Source organism: Lacerta agilis, chromosome 9 (assembly GCF_009819535.1).
Source record: "Lacerta agilis isolate rLacAgi1 chromosome 9, rLacAgi1.pri, whole genome shotgun sequence".
Taxonomy (NCBI): Eukaryota; Metazoa; Chordata; class Lepidosauria; order Squamata; family Lacertidae; genus Lacerta; species Lacerta agilis.
Genome location: NC_046320.1, coordinates 47,662,693 through 47,684,475, shown reverse-complemented (window position 1 = coordinate 47,684,475; position 21,783 = coordinate 47,662,693). Strand labels below are relative to the sequence as shown.

The 21,783-nt window shown below is 39.4% G+C and overlaps 1 protein-coding gene across 3 annotated transcripts in view; it reads left to right on the top strand.

Annotated features, from left to right (window-relative positions):
- The first annotated feature begins 741 nt into the window (after positions 1-741).
- The window catches only part of LOC117052750 (bifunctional heparan sulfate N-deacetylase/N-sulfotransferase 3), a 67,495-nt gene continuing 46,453 nt past the window's right edge, over positions 742-21,783 (top strand). The window contains exons 1-2 of one of the 3 annotated variants that reach the window (XM_033159868.1): positions 742-1,188; positions 6,556-7,686. In XM_033159868.1, coding sequence (XP_033015759.1) covers positions 6,691-7,686 — 996 coding nt within the window. In that variant the 5' untranslated portion in view covers positions 742-1,188; positions 6,556-6,690. Of the gene's footprint in view, positions 1,189-1,905; positions 1,927-6,555; positions 7,687-21,783 lie in introns of those variants that run through there. The other 2 variants (XM_033159870.1, XM_033159869.1) reach the window with 2 other exon arrangements.

The following is a 21,783-nucleotide window of genomic DNA, read 5'->3' as shown; positions in this document are numbered from 1 at the left end:
TAAATAAATCTCCGGTCTCCCAAATTAATTAGGGGGGGATTCCTTAAAACACACACACACAATATCACAGTGGTGTTAAAAACTTATTGAGTAGTCTTCTCAGCCGGCTAGCGCACTCCATGCACATTGTTTCTTGGGAGGTTTGATAGCTTCTCTCTCCTGGTTGCCTAATATTTCAAGCCAGATGGGGAGATTCCTTCAAAATCCACGGAGGGCTGCAGCACCAGCGGTAATAACCCATGATGCACGGGGAAGCTCGATCTTTCGCTCACAAAGGCTGCAATCCCAATATACATACTTACCTAGGGAACAAGTCCGGCTGAGCTTCTGCGGGGCTTAGTTTGCATAGGATTGCGCTGCGAGCGATCCTGTGGCCAGAAGCGCGCAGCCCACCTGGAAGCAAGCCCCACCGAGCTCCCGGGTTAAATCGGGATCGCGCCGTGGGATTGGACCTTTAGGGAACGTGGCACAGCACCAAAGGGCCTCTCTTTCACACACCCCAACCCCCCCCCCTCCCCGGCTATGTGGGAAGCTCCGGGAATATTTGCCAAAGAACCGTCTCCCACCCGCGGCTCGCTGCTGGGAGTTTCCCGGGGCGGCTGCCTGAGAACTCCGACCCGCTTCCTCAGCCTCCTCCCAAGAACGCGCTCATTGGCCAGAGAAAGAGAAGCCTGGGACCAATGGGGAAGCCGCCTGGAAAGCGGCGTTCCTCCCCTATTCTCAAGTGGAAGCCGCGACCGCAGCATCCCGTCCCCGCTGCTGGAAGGGAAAGGCGAAGGGGCCACTGACTGGGGAGGGGGAGTCTCGCCTGGCAGGCGCTTCTTCTCTTTCACGAGGGTGCCTCAGCCCAGGCCATTCCCGTTGAGGGGAGGGCAAAGCAAGCCGCTGCGAGAGGGGCAAAGCTGGCAAAGCTTACTCTCCTGCTAAAGTCGTAGCCTGCTTGCCTCTCCTCTTCCCCGGGGACTGAGAGGAGCCAAGTGGGGTTGGAGGCAGCTGAGGAGGCGACCCTGGCTGGCCCTCGCCTGGGAAAGGAGAAGCCTCGGGGTGGGGTGGGCAGAGAGACGCGGCGCGAAGGAGCCAGCAAGCAAGTTGTGCCTGCTGCGTGTGCGGAGATCTATGTCTCGCGAGGAGCCGCAGAAGGTCACCGACAAGTGGAGGAGGCACCATGGTCCTGGAGCGCATCTTCAGGTAATGGAGACCATGGGGAGGAGGCTGGGCTGGGCTAAGGGGAAGAAAGAAAGAAAACCAGGTGTGGCTGCGCTGGTCCCTCTATGAGGAAACCGGGCGGGAAACTCTCAACTTCTGACCCCGGATTCTCCCCTCCCTTTTTACCTCAAAGCGCAAAAGTTCTGTGACGCCGCGTGCTGCTTTGCGCCCCTTGAAATGTGGAAGAAATGTTTTTCCTCTTTCCCTCCAGTCTGCTCAAAGAGACCATGGGCTGGGCTGCTTGTGCCCTCGGATGCCAAGCAGCTACTTTTGGGAGAGTTATACCGGAATGGATCGTTATTTCTCTGTTTTAAAGGTTAGGGTTTTTGTTCTTGTTCGCATTAACCCTTTTCTGGTTGAGGCATGGCTTAATGAGGCTTTCAGAGACCAAAAAAATAGAAACCTCACTGTGTTATGTTTTAGAGCTTGTGATTTTATTTGTTAAAAAACACCCCAACAATTAGCTCGCCTAACATCTGTCTTTCTCCTGTGGTACCCAAGCAAGTCTTATTCTTAGATTTTTTTGTGAGACATTGTTGCCCTCTAGTGTTTTGGGACGCCGAAAACTGCTTCCTTGTTGTGTGCCTCAAATAGGAATTTTTAATTGCAAAGAACTTAATATTGACACACGTATTATTGCAAAACAGCTCTGAACAGAGAGCCATGAACGAGCTGGTTGTTAAAGAATCAAATGTCAGCAGTTTTCTTAATTCGAAAAAGGTAAGCATTTCTTTGGAAGTTGTTGCTGGGTGTTTTGCACTGAAGATTAAAATACAGGAATGAGAAATGGCTTGGTATTCAAGTTTGTGGGATGTTTATCGTAAATATAAAATATGTTTAGCTGATTGCAAAAAAGCAGGTGTAGCCTTTTTTATCTGTATTTTTAGCCCAAACTTTGTACGATAGCCATAATATTTTATCAAATGAATATTAACTAAAATACATAGAAGAAAGGAGAATGGGTGTATACAATCCCTTAATCTCACTGTGTTTCAGCATCTGTATTTGTAAAAAAGTGGGATGGATTGTGATATTGTTGACATTTGGATACTAGCTGGTTTGGAATAATTGGAAACAGAACTCTATACTGAAGGCAGAACAGTAAATAGAATGTTATATTAAAGACAGAGTAGTAATTTGAAAGTATATTTATTGAACAAAATAAATTGAAAAAATACATTTCAGCATACTGTGCTTGTAAAACAAATGTTACCTTATTAACAAATAGTAAGGGAGATAATGCAGAATAAACAATACAATATAATTATGTCTTTCAAACAGGTCCATCCATAGCAGTCTATATAGTACAATATAGACTGACATAGTTTGCAATCCTCTGTGTGCTTACTCCCAAACCACTCCCAATGAATTCCCTGGCACTTCTTTCTGAATAAACATGTATTGGACTGATGTGGGATAGTTCCATTAACTCAAGTGGGACAAAGGCCCATTCTTGCTCAACCAGCACATAAATATATATATGATTGGGATGTACAACATGCTGTTACCTCAGTGCAGCATCACAAACTCAGAAATGTGTAATCTCCCGTTGCTTGGTCCCTGCTCCTGCCAACCTAGCAGTTCGAAAGCACGTCAAAGTGCAAGTAGATAAATAGGTACCGCTCCACCAGGAAGGTAAATGACATTTCTGTGCACTGCTCTGGTTCACCAGAAGTGGCTTAGTCATGCTGGCCACATGACCTGGAAGCTGTACGCCGGCTCCCTTGGCCAATAAAGCGAGATGAGCGCCACAACCCCAGAGTTGTCCACAACTAGACCTAATGGTCAGGGGCCCCTTAATTAATGCAAGGGTTTAGGAGTGGGGGACCAATTAACTTACGGCCATTTACCTGGTTAGGACCTTACCAAGTTCAAAATCAGGTTAGCCAAGACAGCAACAAGCTGAACATATCAAAGATTTATTATAAGCTGATTTCTGCTTGCTGAAATCCAGCTCAGTAAACTAAATTGTTATGAACTGAAGTGTGCTGTGGTTCACAGAAGGTTGTGTTTGGGTATCAAAATGTGCATTTTGCTCTGGGCAGGTTGCTGTTGCTTAACTAAATCTACCTCGCTGGTTAGGTGTATGCTTTTTTTTTTGCATAAATTAGATGTTGGCCTCAATCATAGATCCTATGTAACTTTTAGATATGGGGTAGAGATTTGCATTTCCCCAAACAGTACATGACATGAAATACATCTGTCCTTCAAAATCTTCAGACCTGCAAACTTTGTGGCACAATTTTTCCAACCAAAATGTGTTGTACAAAAATGTGTATGTTAGGTGAAAGTGTCCATGAAATGCATGTTAGTGAAAAGTGCATTATATTAGGAAGGATTGCTTTTTAATATGTGTTCATTAGGCAAAAAGTGCACACAAAATATATGCATTAGGAGAAATGCATACAAAAATGCTGATGCTGGGTTTTTTTTGTAATGTACTCATAAAAAATCAAATTGATACAGAAATGTAATTTAAGATTCAAAGAATGAGAAGCTAAAACTGAAATTGGCAGATTTGTTTATCCTTGCTCACTACTGCAAGCGTCTTTCCAAGCAAGCAGATGTTCTGAGATACCAGCCGTGAGAGAAATGTTCTATGTGCTTATCTGGGAGCTGGATATGATGAAGTCCCTGCATTTTGAGCAACATACCTAGAATGCTGTCCACCTGCTGGATGAGAATAAATAGTTGTATGCTACTTGTATGTTGGAAAAGAGCTACAGAAATAATATTACCCCAGATGCATATCTATTGGTGTTTTCTAAATCTGTGAAACCTTCATGTCTTCATACTTTTATTTGGCAAGTCATTGTGAATGTAAGTATTTTAAGCAGAAAAAAAATCAAATTAAGGAATAAATATACTTTCAAAACATTAATTTGTCAAAACATTAAGAGCATGACATTTATGCTAAATGCAGTTTTGCATATTCTTTAGTATGTTGCATATCTTTTTTCTTTTAAAAGCTCTCTTTCAGTCCCTTTGCATTCAGTGGAAGAATTGAGCATTTTGTTTAAACATTTCTCCTTTGACTTAAAAGTGCTTTTGTAGGATCATGACCTAGAAGTTGTTACATATCCTTACTAATGTGGCATGCATTAAAATATAAATTATTTATTCATTCTATTAATTACATTTCTGTGTTGCAATTCCAAAGGCGCTCAGGGTAGTGTACAACATAATCAGATAAAACAGACAATTCTCACGATAGATTAAAAATATAGAACAAAATAACAACAACAACAACAACAACAATCACAGCAGCCAATTTTCATAATACAGCAGAAAAATGCATCAACTGTTAGACCCTAATCATCTCCATCCCCTAAATCAGTGATAGCCAACATGGTGCTTTCCAGATGTTGGACTCAAATTCTGATAAGCCCCAAGCAACATGGCCAGTGATTCAAGACAGCATCTGGAGGGCATCACACTGGCTCTCCTTGCCCTAAATATTCAGGTGAACTAAAGTATCTTGAGTTGAAACTAGAATGTTGATGGTGAGGAGAAAATGTGTAATTCCAGGGGAAGGGAATTCCACAGTTAAGTGCCACAGCAGAGAAGGCCCTGCCCTACCTGACTGTACAATTGTGTCATTTTCTTTTTAAATTACAAAAAATTTGACATCAACACTAGAACCTTAAAGTTGATCTACATTGTATGCTTACTGGCTTTTTAATTGTCTGCCTAAAACAGTATTTATGTTTGTTGTAGTTATATAATGTGGCTTTAAATATCTGTGTGCATTGACTTGGAAAATATTTGTGGTGTTCCAGGTTTTATTTATTTTGCAATTGAGTAATATATTTCTGTTGCTCAAAGGTGGATAATATGCCAGGCTGGTAAATATCAGGGTTTGTCAGGGACAAAGGGATCAACAAGGAAGAGATAGTTGTTTCACTGAGGACTGAAAAATATTGCATTTTTAGTGAACATTTTTTATGATAGCATGACCTATCCACAGTAAATGTCTGTGTATTTGGTTCTGTGCAAATCCGGGGTGGGGGGTGGGGTGGATGTGGTCTAATTTCTAAACTTATATTTTTGTTTTTGCTTTTTTAAAAAAAATGTTAGATACTAAATATAGATGTGATAAATCTAAATGCTGAAATAAATCATTTATTCCTAACACAGCAGATGATGATGATGATGATGATGATGATTTATTTATACCCCGCCCTTCCCAGCCAGAACCGGGCTCAGGGCAGCTAACACCAAGAAATTTTTTAAAAATTCCATCACATTTTAAAACCTAAATTTACAACAATGAAGACAACAAATTTAAAGTGGTATTCTCAAAAGATTGTAGAACATAGAGGCACACTTCTTTGTATACATCTTATCCTTGTTACAAACATTTTGTAGCAGCTTCCTTGTTTCAAAAAGAGTTCTTTCGAATAATTTTTAAAATTGTCACAAAGTGTAATAGAGCACAGTGTTTCCTACTTTTAAATTGATGTAAAAAGTTTCAGTGTAGTTTAAGTCAAGCAACTTTTCTGGCTTGTCTAAAAGCTTTGTTGTAGGTGGTGGTTGCCTTTTTAGAGCTGGTGCACATAACACTCTTGATCCATTAATCATGAAGAATCAAGTCTGGGCTGCTTAATTCTATGCTGCTTACCTGCAACACGTCTCTTCTCCAGTGTAAAGCCCTGCTTCCATCACAGGATTCAGTTATGCTTAATATTCTTGCATAGGCACCACTATTTCCCATGATTGAGTGTTGATCAAGGTTCGCATGGGTTTCAGATCACAACTTAATATCAGTCTTTGGTTAACAACAATTATGATTACAATCAGTGCTGTTATGATGGCTACCTATGGTTAAGAATGGTTCTGACGTAACTCTGAAACGTGGTTAACACTTGTGGGAGGAAGAACCATAGGTTTACACTGAATACTTATAATCTCACAGGGTTGTGGTGGCTGTTTCTACCAAGCAAATGTTTTCATGCCTTTGGGGCCTGATGGGAGTTGTCGCCCAATGACATCTAGAGATCCACAGTTCCTTTCCTTGATTTATAGGTGAGACCTTTCTATAGAAGCCTTTAAGGAAGGAACTATAGTAACAGATAAATAATTTCTTAATTGTAGTTGTATGCAACCGTCTCCAGAAATAATAGCAAACCCCTCACTTTGTGTGCTGATTATTCTGTACACACACACACACTATATATATATATATATATAGGCATCCAAATTCCAATTTTCTATCTTTCTTAGATGCATAAATTCCAGTGTCTGTGCTTTACCTTTTGATGGTTTAGTTCACTTTCAGTTTGCTGTTAATTGGATCATTTTAATGTATGAGTGAAAATTTATTTAACTCTCTCTTTTCCTCCCTTCTAGTATATATTTCCTGTGAATTGTGCTGAAGATAGATATACACGCTGCAATGGTGACATAAACTACTAAACTGGACTGGAATAAAATCTGAAAATCTCTTTAATCTCAATGCTGCTGCTATTGGAAACCATCTAAGGCATGACTTACAAAATGACTTATATTGTGAAACTTCATAGACATTTCCAACGAACAGTTATATTGCTGGCCACTTTTTGTATGGTGAGCATTGTTATTTCAGCATATTATTTGTACAATGGCTACAAACAAGAAAATGAACTTTCTGAGATCTCTTCAGAAGTGGAATGTGGAGACCTTCCTGTACTGTTGCCATACAAGTTAGCACCATGGAAGATGGTTAAGCCCATTGATCCCTTAAGGACTGATCCTGTGGTACTAGTTTTTGTGGAAAGCCAGTACTCTGCACTTGGCCAAGACATAATAATGATTTTAGAATCCAGCAGGTTCCAATATCATATTGAGATTGCTTCTGGGAAAGGTGATCTTCCTGTACTTATAGATAAAAACAAAGGAAAGTACATTCTCATAATATTTGAGAATATATTTAAGTATGTGAATATGGATTCCTGGAATCGAGGCCTTCTAGACAAATACTGTGGAGAATATGGAGTTGGAATGATCGGATTCCATAAGAGCAGTGAGAACTCTCTACAGACTTCTCAGTTAAAAGGTTTTCCTTTTCACATCCATGGTAATGTGGGTGTTAAGGACTGTTGCATCAACCCTTATTCATCTCTGCTCCATATGACTAAATCATCAAAGTTTGATAAAGGTCCTTTGCCAGGAAATGACTGGACAGTTTTCCACATAAATCATTCAGCCTACCAACCTGTTATATTTGCAAAAGTAAAAACGCCTGAAAACCTCCCACCTCCTGTAATTAAAAGTTCTTTCCATGCAACTGTTGTTCATGACTTGGGTCTTCATGATGGGATTCAACGTGTTCTTTTTGGCAACAATTTGAACTTTTGGCTGCACAAGCTCATATTTATAGATGCTATTTCATTCTTGACTGGCAAGAGGCTTGCGTTGTCCTTGGATAGATACATTCTTGTTGACATCGATGACATCTTTGTTGGAAAGGAAGGAACAAGGATGAAGGCCAATGATGTTCAGGTAGTGTGCAAAAAAGGGCCTTCTATGCTACAGTGATATTACTCAAACTTTGGGTGCAAAGTGAGATTTTAAAATTGAGCTAATTTTATGTTGGAGCTTTCTCTCTCTCTCTCTCTCTCTCTCTCTCTCCCCCTACCCCTTGTACCTCATGTATGCAATCAAACAGGATGACTGTCTTAGACAGCCCAATCTAGAAACCAGGAAAAATACTTATTTACAAGATGGGTTTCATTCCACTCAACTAAATTGACTTAAATTAAACACTTCGACCTTTGGGTGGATTGGACTATTACTAGTATCCAATTCAATTTAATAGTTAACAAAGGGTCTTTGAGACTGACTAATCTTGCTGTTTATTTGTTTTGATAACTTGCATTGGTTTAAAGTACAAGTGTGTGCTTAAAACTTTTTTCATCATAGTTTCTTTTGACAAGATGTTAGCAATCTTGAGTTTGTTTATTTATTGCTGCTGTTGTGGGCAATTAATGCAAGTGTTATGACTGAAAAGAAGGGTCTCACTTTCTGAGTGCTTAACCAGAGCTGTGAATCTGCATTTTGCATGTTGCCTTGCTCATGAAAATAGACCGTGTAAGCAGTATTTTAGCTCAGGTTGGGTGCCAGAGTATCATTTGATGAAGTTAGCCTGAAAGTGTCTGCAATGCAACCCTGTGCCATGCCTATGAAGAAGTTTGTCTCACTGATTTGCATGAGGCTTGCTTCCATGTAAGTGTGGGTAAAACTGCAAACTTAGTTACTGATTTCAACCATAGGATAGCATGGGGCAAAATATTCCTGAGCTCTTCTCTTTGCCCTGCTCATTATTTCAAAGAAAGGTGTGGTTTGCAGTCAAGGAGTCCCTACTGAGGAAAGTTGGTTCAACTATTACCAGATAACTTACACACCATGCTGTTACATAGGTGCAATTTTGCCTTTTTATCTTGACCATTTCCCATTCTCTTTCAAATGCTCTGCAGTAATAGTTACTGCCGCACTGGTTTTGATTTGCAGCAAAGGTAGAATGCAGTGCAGTTTCCACACTTTTGAAGAATGGGAGCAAATTATTTAGTGACAAACTCATTGCTTTTAAACTGAACACTTATAACAGAAAAGCTGCTAAAACATGCTCAGAAAGGAGTTGATTTCCCCCATACCTGTATATGTCAACTGTTTGTTTATATGGGAGGAAATAAATGGATGCCCTTATGGTTACAGCAGCCACAGAGCATTAAGCTTCTGAGAATCAGGCCTCCTTGTGTCTCAGTAATCACACCCTGAGTTCTGTTTCCACGACTGTATTCTCCAGGAGCATTGTTGCTTCTCTCCTTCAGTTGTGCCATCTACTTTCTTTGTGTACAGAACTTAATGTTTTGAAGACAGCAAAACTCTGCATAGGGCAGTTTGACCCAAAAGGGATCTGTGGACAGAACCTGCTCTTGCAAAATAAACAAACAGAACACGTGCATTATGTACTCTTCTCTTAATGAGTTACCAGCTACAGAACATCATGACCCATGTCCTAGATGAATACCAGTAAGCCTTTTTTCGGTGCCAGGTGGGAGTTTGCAGCCATTCTACAGGAAAATTCACCACAATATCTTGTTGGGTATACAGTATATTGGAATCCAATCGTATTTAGTGGTATCAGTGTCCCTGAATTATTCCCAATAATGCAAACTATCCAGTCTCTGGGAACATCCTTATTAGTGAGTTCTATGCTTGATAAAAGGATTACCTAGACCAAATATAAGTTGTATCCTGAAGACTCCATTAGAATAAACAAATACCTCAGTCCCTGACTAGAAAGGGGGAGACTTCTGCATGATGTACCAGCTACAACGAGCATGGAATCTCACTGTAAACACCCTCAGCAAATTCATTAAATTGGTTTAGTAATGCAAATTGTGTTCATGTAGATTAATTACTGCAATCCTATATATATATACCGGTGTGTGTGTGTGTGTGTGTGTGTGTGTGTAATATGAAATGTCTTCTATATATTGATATCATAGGCTTTTATAGAGTTTAATTTTTGTATATCTTATGTTGTATTCCAAATGAAGTATTCATTTTTGTGCAGAGGTGTGACCTTTGAAGAAAGCTATTTTTCTACTCTTCACCTTTTCTCTTCCTTATTAAGAGAAGTTGGGTGGTAAAACAGATGGCCAGAGAATACCCTGTAAAACTGAAACAACATGGTCCAAGAATCTATCAGGAATTTATTACTTTGGCTTTGTGTGCTCGGAATACCATAAAGTCCATTAAATAGTTGAGAATGTAAGATACAAAAGAGAAAGTGTGTGAGAGAGTAACATTTTAACTCTTGATACCCTTTTGGTTAGTAATTGCAGACTCAATTGAACTGACATTAAATTTACTATAAAACAACAATTAAATACATTGTTTTGTAAAATACCATTTTGAATTAGCAATTCAAAGGTTAGGGGTATTCTTCAAAATTATAGTAGACAATCCTTTTTTACCTTTCACAAATATAATAGATGTGAGTACTTCCTACACAGGTACATCTTCATACAATTTGCTTCTGTTATTTAAGCAGTTTGATAGACACATATAAGAAAAACAACAAATGGTCAAAGCTGTGCATTATGTAGGTGTGACTTTAATTTCTTAATCACAGTTAAAGATGTATGGTCTTAATCCATTCTATTTAAAGTCAATGGCAAATCTTTCATTTGCTGCAAATCCTGGGTATGAAAGTCCAAAACATTTGAAAACCTATTGCTTTCACAGGCAGAACTTAGGGGCATTCTTAAATAACTTGTATGGAAATCAAGGTTAATGAACCATGTTTTTATTTTAGCTGGGTTGTTCTTCCAGTTTGTTTGTTTGTTTTTTTATTTGTCAGTCAGCTTATCTTGCCCAAGGCAACTCAAAGCAATTTATAACCCAACAAACAAACAGTTTAGAAGATGGACTTTACATGTGGTAAACCTAAACCTTTAATGATGGCCCATTTCAGATCATCACCTGCCCCATGGTTTACCTTAGATCAGTGGTTCTCAACCTTGGGTCGCCAGATGTTTTTGGCCTACAAAGTCCAACAACATCTGGGGACCCAAGGTTGAGAACCATTGCCTTAGATGATTGAGAAAGAACCATAATAAGCTTTGGATCCATACACTCCTCTCCTCGTCTCCTCTCCCTGTTGATAGATAAAGGAAGAGAGTGGAAGCTACTTTCATTAGAACAAACCACCATCATGTGTTGAATACAAACTTGGGGAGAAGTGCTTTCCCTGGCAGGCTCGTTCTGAGTCTCAGAAGAGCAGCAAATGACCAGACAGGACACTAGGTTTTGGGATGGAATCAGGTCAAATCTTTATGAACTTCAGAAGGCAGAGTAAGTGTTGGCATGGTAGTAGGGCAGGATCAATCCATCATTCCACTCCACCATTGCTGGTGGAATGGGATCTGCTTAGGATGGATTGCACCAAACCCGTTCCATTGCAGTCACTCAGTTTTGAACCTTGATGTGGTGCAAGCCAAGCTGGCAAGTTCTCACTGGGTGAGGACTCCAGCGAGGCAGAGACCCAACCTGATCTTGGGCATGCCAAGGTCAGTCCTCCCCTCAGGCCCCTTCATGATGTTGATCCTGCCCAATGCCATTTCCACCCACTAAACATACAGTATTATTCTGCCTAACAAAAGGAAGCCATATATTTTTATTGAGGGAAAGGCAGGAAGAAAACCAACCAAGAGCCAATCAGGTTGAGAGGGGGGAAATCCTTTCTGGCCCTGTCAACCAGTGACCCAAACAGCTCAGTAAAAGCTATAAACCTAGGGTGCATGGGTGGGAAGCTCATGGGGGGAAATGCCCCCCGATTCTGGATGGGGGAGCCTTAGAAATGTTTCACTCCCCTTGCCTCCTGTGAGGGCCCACAGGAGATTCTGTCCCTTGGACCCCCATGGGATACAAACATGAATGGAATTCACCCCCATTTACTGCTTCACTGGACTTTGCACTACCAGGCAAAATAATAATATAATAATAAATTATATTTATATCCTGCCCTCCCCAGCCGAGACCGGGCTCAGGGCAGCTAACACCAAATATATAATATATTAAAAACACAAAATCAATCAATTTGAAATCACATTTAAAATCAAAATAAAATTAAGTGGAAAACCACAAATCATAACCGTAGGAGTAAGGAATTAAATGTTCACCAGGCCCAGCCACCTGTCCTGGTCCCATATGGGCCAATAGAAAGAGCCAATGACGCCACTTATATACAGGGTCCCATAGAAAGAAAGAAGGGGTGTCAAAATGGACCCCGACCAAAGGCCTGGTAGAACAGCTCCATCTTGCAGGCCCTGTGGAAAGCTGTCAAGTCCCACTGGCCCTGGTCTCTTGCGACAGAGCGTTCCACCAGACTGGGGCCAGGGCTGAAAAGGCTCTAGCCCTGGTTGAGGCCAGACTAACCACCTTGAGGCCCAGTGTGGATTGGGTCCAGAATGGAGCTTAGTTATAACCGTTGTGTTACATTAAAACAAATCAGGATCAAATCATTATTTTAGATCCAGCTTTAACTAACTTTGCTTTTTAATAAAAAAAAAATCTATGCAACATAGAATTGTGGTTTGTTCTTAATTGAAAGCATGGCTTTCCCCTCATGCACTAGAGGTGAGAAGAAGGTGGGGTGTGGGCTAGACCTCCCATGGTTTGTTCGTGATCACTTAAATTTGCACAAACTGACTCATGCACTCCCTGTCTCCTCTCATGCTGCCACAAGGAGAACAGCAGGTGCTTTTGGATAACTGCCTATCTTGTTGTCTTGAATGGCAGACTGTGGCTAATATCAACAGTGGTAAATTTTAAACAAGGCAACTTCAAACTGGGTTATGAGCATGGCTTGTTTGAATAGTGTTAACCACAATTCCAGGTCTGGGTATTGCAGCAAATTGATTAACGAAAAACGGAAGTGAAATTCCTCTTCCATGCATCTCACAAGGGGGCACAGAAGCCCAAGCTTGTTACAACTCATGTATGTTATGCTCAACCTAAACCATGGTATAGCATGATGTATGAGAATTGCCCTAGTGTGTAAACATTTGTTTATGATATGAATATCTCAGAAAAGTGAAAAACTTTAAAAAGTAGTAGTAGGCACAGGAAAAGCAACTTCTCTCTCCAGTTGCTCGGGGGAAACATAAAGGTGTGCAACAGCATATTCTCTTTAAAGAAGACTTATTAACATTGTCTATTTATTTATTTATTTATTTATTTATTTTAAGAGCCTTAAATTCCAGGATGGAGATGAATTCTAAAACTGCAATATAAACAGCTCTTTAAATAGCTGTTATGTTACACAGAATCTGGAGAAAATATCTCATTAAACTGTAATCTATTCAAAGTTAATGCATTCCATTAAAGATGTTGTTAGCAGTGTCAGATGCAATGCATCTTCATTACTATTGATATGGAAGGAGTTGTCCTCAGCAGCACAATGACACAAATAAGCGAAGGAGGCAAAGATAATGTAAATCAGTTGAAAATCTGGTATCGCAAGGCATATTTTTGTGCGAATACTATCATATTGGATTGTGCTATTCTACTCAACGCATCACATGTCTCAACTTAAAATAAGGTGCTGAACAAGGAGGTTGCACATGCTCTGCACCTGTGCGCTGCTCATTTCAGGCTGGCAAATTAATGCAGGTGCATCTTGGATAGTGGAAGGGAACAAGGGTAATAGACGAAGGCAGATTTATCCAATGAGATTTCCATGTTGAGATTCAACAACAACAGACCTGTATACCAAGGCCACACTAATTCTTGGCACAATTCCCATATAAACATGCATGCACCTCTAGTTGTTTCCAGTTGGAGATTACTCAATATATTAAAACTATCAATATTTTTTTTTAAAAAAAAAAAAATAACAGCCATTTAATGCACCCCAAAATCTTCTGCCTCGTGTGGATTTCATCAACTAATGATATTTTATTTAGCTAAAAGCATTTCTAGATAGCTTTTCATTTTTGAAAAAAAATCCTAAAGTGGTTTGCTACAATAATCTAATGCAGTCACAATAAAACATATCAGTATAGTATTGCAATAAAGTAAAAAACAAAACAAAAACTAGCATCAGCAGTCGGGTACTTCCTGTACCTGGGCACAAATACACAATGGATGAATGCAATGGAAGCGCACTGCTGTTGGTGCCAGCTGGATTCAGGGAATGGGAAGATAATTTCATAAGGTAGATACCACTATGGAGGATGTTTGCCTCCGCATTAATGCAAGCTGAAAGTTCTTCACATCATAGCACAGCACAGGGGCATTGTATGAATATTGTAGGGAGCTAGCAGTCAGGGTGGAAGGGGAGGTGTTACATTCTGGTGACTTGGGACTCCGCTACATTAGTCAAGAAACAGTGTTTTGAATGCGTTATAAACATGCAACACTAGATGGCGTTGTAGAGCACAAAACTTTTCTATGCAATTTTACATAGGGGCTTTTTCTCCTTTTGTCATAAAGATTTAATTTATGAATTATTTATAGCGTGTTTTTTTTTCCTTTGTGTAGATCCACCCTTGGTCCAAAGTTGGGTCGGCTCTGTTTCCAGTACCACTCATGAGCTTAACTGGCTGCTGAAAAAAAGAAGCAGCCAGTGTCAAAAGAGCATAGGCGGGGATGGGGGATACAAACCATCTTGTGATCATCGGGTGAAGGGCGGTATAGAAATGTAATAAATAATAAAATAATAATAAATACATCTGATAGGTGTGTGTGTGTGTGCATATCCTGAGGAATGAGTATCATGAGAGTGTAGTAGGAGCTTCTGTAACAGTGAACTTTTTTTTTACCAATGAGCACTGGTTGTAATAGGCAACAATGGTAGATGCCAAAAGCTTACTGAATGCAGAATGGATGAAGTAGTATGTAAGGTACAGACACTGCTGGAGAATCGTCCAGGTAGTTTTCTCAGAATTTTCACACTGGAAACTGATTTGCAGAACAATATGATATATATTTCTTTTTGTTCATGGCTTTCAAATTAGGGAGCTTGGATGGATAATTTAATTCCAGTTCGTAAAGCTGTCAAAGTAAATGGTTTAAAAAAAAATTATGTGAATTTCACTTAGTGACCTTAGGCACAAGTGACAGATTTGATGGCATGAAGCACACATCTGAAATATCAGAACTATAAAATCTTATTTGTATTAGCCATGGGCCATAACAAAATTACAGACAAATGTAACCATGAATAAAATGGAATGCATGCAGCATCAAGAAAAGAGCAAACATATACTTTCAGAATCAAAATTAAGTATTGTCACCATATTTCACCTAAAGCATCATTTCAAAGTGAATTTGGAGATTTCTGCTTGCTTAAAACATCATAGCAGATTTGAACAAAATGCAGTTCAATAAGGCTTACAAAACTATTCCAAGGGGTGGGAGTTGAGAGCATCCACATGTTTCCTATAACTAGTAATTTATTCTGAAATTTGCAGACAGAAAAACCATACATGAAACATAATACATTGAAAATACATTGTCCTATTTTGCAAAAGTCTATGAAATGGCTTATTTTAGCTGTGACAATCTGAAACTCTCTGGTGCTTAAATATCATATTACAACATAGTACCAAAGAAAGAATGTCTAGTTTTTATAAGACAGATTATCAAAAGTTCTTATATATATATATAACATACATATACATTATTTCATTCCAAAGTAGGTTTCTAAGTAGCTTGCAAGTATAAAAACCAATTACCGGTACACAAGCATTAAATTTTTAAAAATCTACAGTTCAAATGTCCCATTCTAGTCCAGCCACCTAGTTTAACCTCTGCCCTAACAGTTGATGTTTTCATTGTAATATTATTGTACAGGTTGCCTGAATCAGAAAATCAGTATATAAATGTTTGGACTGTTTGTTTGGAAACAATAATGCAGTCCCATTAAAAGATTAAAATGTAAAAGTAAATAACTAAAATATGCAATAAAGCAATTCTGCTTAAAAATAACACAGTAATTAAAACAGGATATTGGAGATGAGAGATCAAGGGAATGCCTTGAGTAATGCCTAATGAATAATAAAAAAGGAATCAGGTGTGAAAAGAATGGATGGTTTTCTCTCTTTAATCTCTGTGAATACAACATGCAACTTAACGTGAGGTAGAATATTCTTTATGTACTGCAAGAATCACTCATAACTCTTACTTGAGCCCTAAGGGGCATAATCAAAGTCATTAAGGAGTTCACTTTTTACAGCTTCATGCTTTAATTGCATTCTGAAATTTGTCTACATATAGCAATTCTAAGATAAGAGATGGAGCATTCAAGGAAATTGATATGCTACCCTACTGCCTTCATTATATGTTTTTAATGTCTGAGATGTATTGCATAGTGACTTGACCACTGGGCAAGACAAACTATGGAAGGTCGTTTGCTGGCATGCAATGGTGTATATCAAAGGATGGAAGTTGTAGTGCAGCAACATCTGGAGGGCCATTGATTCTACACTCCAGTATATGTGGACTCTCATGTGAATGAGCATAGTAGCTCATAGTAGCCAGGGCAAACAAAGACAAGGAGTAGGTATCATTTTAGTTCACATCCTTCCTTATTCTAATATGAAGTTGCAGTTCCTTTTTGCTGACTTTTTGGGCACATGGTTTTCAGTGATAAACACATAGCAGTAAGAGATTCCAGCAGAAAATGACTGCCTATGCAGTTCTAATACAATTTAAATCATGTTCAAGTCAGTGCACATGGTTCATTGGAAACTTACTTTCATGCTCATATATATATATTTATTAGATTTCCATCAGATTATGGGGGAATGTCTTTCTTTTTAAAAAGAAAATATCTATCTTTGCTTGCAGTGTTTTGTAATTACAAAGTTGTTCCCTTGTAGACTTTTTTTAAAAAAAAAAAGTTTCAATGAAATGTCTATTTAACCATGGCTTAGCAGCAACTGGTAGGCTCCTGTAGAGGCCATGTGACTGGTTTTGCTCCTCCCTAGTCATTTTCCTGTCATGCCAAACTAACCATGAACTGTAACAGAAAACTACAGGACAAACGTTTACAGCCCATGGTTTGTCCAGGAGACCTAAACATTGTGCCCTGGTGTGGCACACTAACCCAAATCATGGGTGAGCTCAGTAAGGTGCAACAGCAAAATGATTGGTGAGGAGCGAAGTGGCTTCATTCTCCTCTCCTAGAGCCTTCACACTCATATGTTTGTGCTATACCATCTTAGTGTGACATGCTAATAATTAGGCCATTCAAACTATGGACTTTCTGATTCATAGCTCAGTCTCTTCACCATCAGAATCTACTTTGCTTCTCCTCTTCCCACTTCCCCCCCCTCTCTCTATATATATATTTGTGGTGCTGCTACAAAATTGTTTTTCCCCCCTAGGTTTCTAAAGATTAGGCAATCTGTGCATTGATTCCCCCCTCCCGCTCTATTTACTGTTGATGGGTTTGGACCAGAGAACTGGACAGAAAACTGAGTGACCCTGTAATTTCTAGAGTTCTAAATCACACACCTAATTCCAAAACAGTGCACGAAACCTCACTTGGCAAGCTGTTACTCAAACTAAAATGCAGGAGTAGTGCAAACAATTCATCTCATGCTCCTCACTCAAAATGTGTCCAGCATAGTGATGGGTAGCACTCCTACAAGACTAGTCACCTTGTTTCTAAAAGTTGGGAAATATAATGATTTCTGAACCTGATATCAAATCCAGAAACCTTGTCAGACACAAACCCTTCTCCCTAAATTAAATGCTGATGGGGTGGCAAGATTCCTCTGGAGCCATTTCTGTAATACCTCCCTGCCTGCATCCAAGAATGCTGCATCTCTACAAATGAGTTCTAAATTGGCTGTTTTGCAGTGCAATCCTGTACATGTTTGCTCGGAAGTAAGTCCTATTATATCCTATGGGACACTCCTAGGTAAATGTGTATAAAATTGCAACCATAATCAGCATTCTAGACTCTTCCATATTACATACAACCCCAAAAGAATGGGAAGCTTTAAGAGAACATTCCTAGATGGTCAATAACAAATATGCTTTTTGGATAATGGTGAAGACTTGGTTTTAGCCAAGTGACCTGCTGGGTTTTAATGCTTCATTTCTTTGCTTCTACAACTTGGTCTTCAGTCTAGGTATTGACTGTAATAGTTCAGGAATGGAGCGAAGGAAACTGGAAATCTTTCATGTTTGCCTAGTAAATGTGTGCATATGTCTTTTGCCAAATGCTGAAAGTGCTCCTAAGGTGGTTCCAGACTGTCTCTAATTTCTGGTAGGATTCAATCACATACAAGCAAATTCAGGTTGTGCAATTATAGTTGATTAGGATGTCTTGAGCAACAAACCCAGTTGCGTCAAAATGAAACTTTTGTGTTAAGAATGTGATTGGAGAATACATTGGAAACTGTGGGATAACGCTTGCTTTGACACAACATTATCTAACCTCTTTGCAATTGAGCAATCAGAATGAATGCTCAGTAACCAGGACATCTAGAAGTGCCCTTAGCTGGTATTGTCTCAGGTTTGTTAAATGGTAGGGATGGTCTTCTGGGAATTAAAATGAAAGATGAATATAATGGAGCTGTAAAAAAACAACTTTGGCTCCTCCCCCCCCCCCCCCCCGCTATCTACAAAGATCAAAAAGAACCAATGTTGATGTGGCTGATTTGGCCACCTTTTCCAAATAGATTAGTAGAAAATGTTCTTCCAACTCTATATGTCACCTGTAAAAAAATTAATTAACACTATGTGACTGATTCTTGAAGATCACAGTTAAAAAAATCAATTCAAAATCAAGAAAAAACAGGGTTGCCACCTTGTACCCAAGCCCTTGGAAGGTTTCAAATAAAGTGTTTATTGCTGAACACTTCAAGAGCATTGTTCCTGCTGCTACTCCTCTGATTTGTTTTTCTCTTTCCCAACTTCTTTGTTTTGTTCTCTTTCTTTGAAGATAAAAGAATTACCTCCAACTTGAAACCAAATGTATAGCACAAAACAGCATTTATTTACGAGCCCCCTTTCCATATAATGTTCTCAAAAGCAAAGTTCAGGAGTTTCAATATCAAGGGCTGATCTACACATGGTGACAGCCCCACACTGGCCTCTGAACATGTATACCTACCCTCAGCATGCTTGCGTATATTGCATAAAAGACCTATATACTGTCCTATAAATGCACATTCTTGTACATAGACTGCTGCTGTCCACATACAATGGGCCAACCCATACCTGCTGATCATTTGGAGCAGGTCAGATGTTAAATAATGGTCAGAAAGGCATACAACTATCAGAATTCTAATGCAAGTATGCTATAGAACAGTAGCTGAACTTCAGAGGTGATGGTTGTGCAAAATGACATAGATTTTAGCTAAGACTTCCATATAGCTCTTTTTTATTGGTATTAAGATCACAGCTTTCAGTTTAGCAGGAAGGTTCAATCCCTGACACTTCCAGTTAAGAGAATCTTGAGTAACAGGGCTGTTTTTTTGGGGGGGAGCCTTTCTGAGTTGTTGGAGAGTTGCTGTCAATCAAACTACCGGTATGAACTGCTAGACTGGATAGATTGATAGTCTGAGATGTGAGGTAGCATGACAATGACTTTTTGAGGTGCTGACTCATGAGACACTAACATTGCAGTGTAGCAATTCAGTCTTCATTTGGTTTTAGTCACTGCAGCTGACCAAGGTTTTATCCGTATTTTCCTGCAGAATATTCTCCCTATCACATTTTCCTTTTCTTTTTGCAAGTCTTGCATAGAGCTAAAGCCATATGAAGATGCCTTTTAAGGAGTTAGGCTCTTGATACACCCAAGCCAGTGTTGTCTCCTTAGACTGACAGAAGCGGTCCTTTTTCCCCTTTTATTTTTTACTAACTGTTTGTTTTAAATAATTCCATTGTATAACAAACAAACAAACAAACATTTTACATTTTCCCTTGCCTATCTCCTCTGTCCATTTACAAAGCTGGTGTAAGTTACAGAGTAGCTTTATTTATATCTGTTGTACATGTGAAACATCATGTTTTGGTGTATTAATATGCCCTGTTTCTAATAAGGAAACCAAACACAATAAGCAAATAGCTACTCTCCTACCTCCACATTCTGTTTTAAAGTATGCATGAAACTTCTTTCTTATCATTTATTTTATCTAGAGCATGTGCAGTTCTAAAAATGGCTACAAATGTATTGAAAGTTATATGGAGTTTGGAATGTGATACCGGTACTTGTTTGTGAGTAGCAAGCTTCTTAGGATAACAAAATAGGAGATAGATTTTTTTTTAAAAAAAATGTCCATTAGCATCTGAGAGACCAACTAAGTTGGTTCTGGGTATAAGCTTTTCTGTGTATGCGCATGCACACGAAAGCTTGTTGTTATTCAGTCGTTCAGTCGTGTCTGACTCTTCGTGACCCCATGGACCAGAGCATGCCAGGCATCCCATCCTCCACTGCCTCCCGCAGTTTGGCCAAACTCATGCCAGTCGCTTCAAGAACACTGTCCAACCATCTCATCCTCTGTCGTCCCCTTCTCCTTGTGCCTTCCATCTTTCCCAACATCAGGGTCTTTTCCAGGGAGTCTTCGCATCTCACGAGGTGGCCAAAGTATTGGAGCCTCAACTTCAGGATCTGTCCTTCCAGTGAGCACTCAGGGCTGATTTCTTTAAGAATGGATAGGTTTGATCTTCTTGCAGTCCATGGGACTCTCAAGAGTCTCCTCCAGCACCATAATTCAAAAGCATCAATTCTTCGGCGATCAGCCTTCTTTATGGTCCAGCTCTCACTTCCATAGATTACTACTGGGAAAACCACAGCTTTAACTATACGGACCTTTGTCTGCTTATACCCAGAACCAACTTAGTTGGTCTCTAAGGTGCTACTGGACGATTTTCTATTTTTTTTTTTTTTTTGACTGCGTCAGACCAACATGGCTACCTACCTGAATCTAAAATAGCAGATGTGAGAGACTGAACCTGGGATCTTTTGCATGCAAAATATGCACTCTACTACTGAGCTAGAGTCCCTCTTCAGAATTTCAGTGATAAGTACTGATAGTTGTCTTTCCATATTTTTTCATTAGAACTTCACATAAATTGGCTGTACTCATTTGCAACAGTGAGCGAAGAAACTTGGCTTAATAAACCATACTATGCACATGGTGCAAGTTGATGTAGACAGCCCAATAGCTCCCACTTTGTCAGTGGTGATGGGTGGGAATTTTCCCAAGAGAGTCTTGCTACCTGGGGATTTAATATTGGAGGCAAAGCTCATACCTGGGTCCTTCCTATTTCTTAGTTTGCCCATCTTTCAAAGTAGCCATTATGTGACATCAACTCACAGGACAGCACTTTATAATGAACCACTTGTGAAGATTTATCACTGCTGCTGCTTGTCAGTGTTGGAAAAATGAAATTGATATGGCCCTACTCTTTGGTTACCTCTTTCCCACACTATGGAGAGTGGATTTGCATGGTTTTCAGGGTTATATAGCCCAATACAGTACTGTGCATTACAAGTGTGTGTGTGTGTGTGTGTGTGTGTGTGTGTTTGATTGATATAAGGAAGTAACAGGAAATGCTAGTTCCTATATTATTTTTAGGAAAGGAAAACCAAGACCAAAAACTTTTTTATTAGAGTGTAGCTAGGTTTTCAATTATACAGTGTGTGGTGATATTCTTTTTAAGCTGTCTAAATTATACATTGTTGCACCTCAGAATATAAACCTGAGTTTCTCAAGTAGCAAGTGATGGGCTTTTTCCTGCTGCAGCCGCTGTTGTTTGTTTTTCTAGTGATATCTCTGTGCTATAAAAAGCAATTGAAATTTTGACTGCTTGAAATGTTTTATGGTTTGGACAGCAGGTCATAAAATATCAGTTCTGAGACTCTAGTTTTCTCTGAAACATCCTTTGGAAATAATGCAAACAAAAATCTGTAAGATGTGCTGTAGTATTTTAAGTTCTGTGCTGGTGTGTTGATTTACCGCTTTAAACTTTGAGTGGCTGGATTCATAGAATTGTAGAATTGTAGAGTTGGAAGGGGCTCTAGCCCAACTCCCTACAATGCAGGAATATGCAGCTGGCCCATACAGG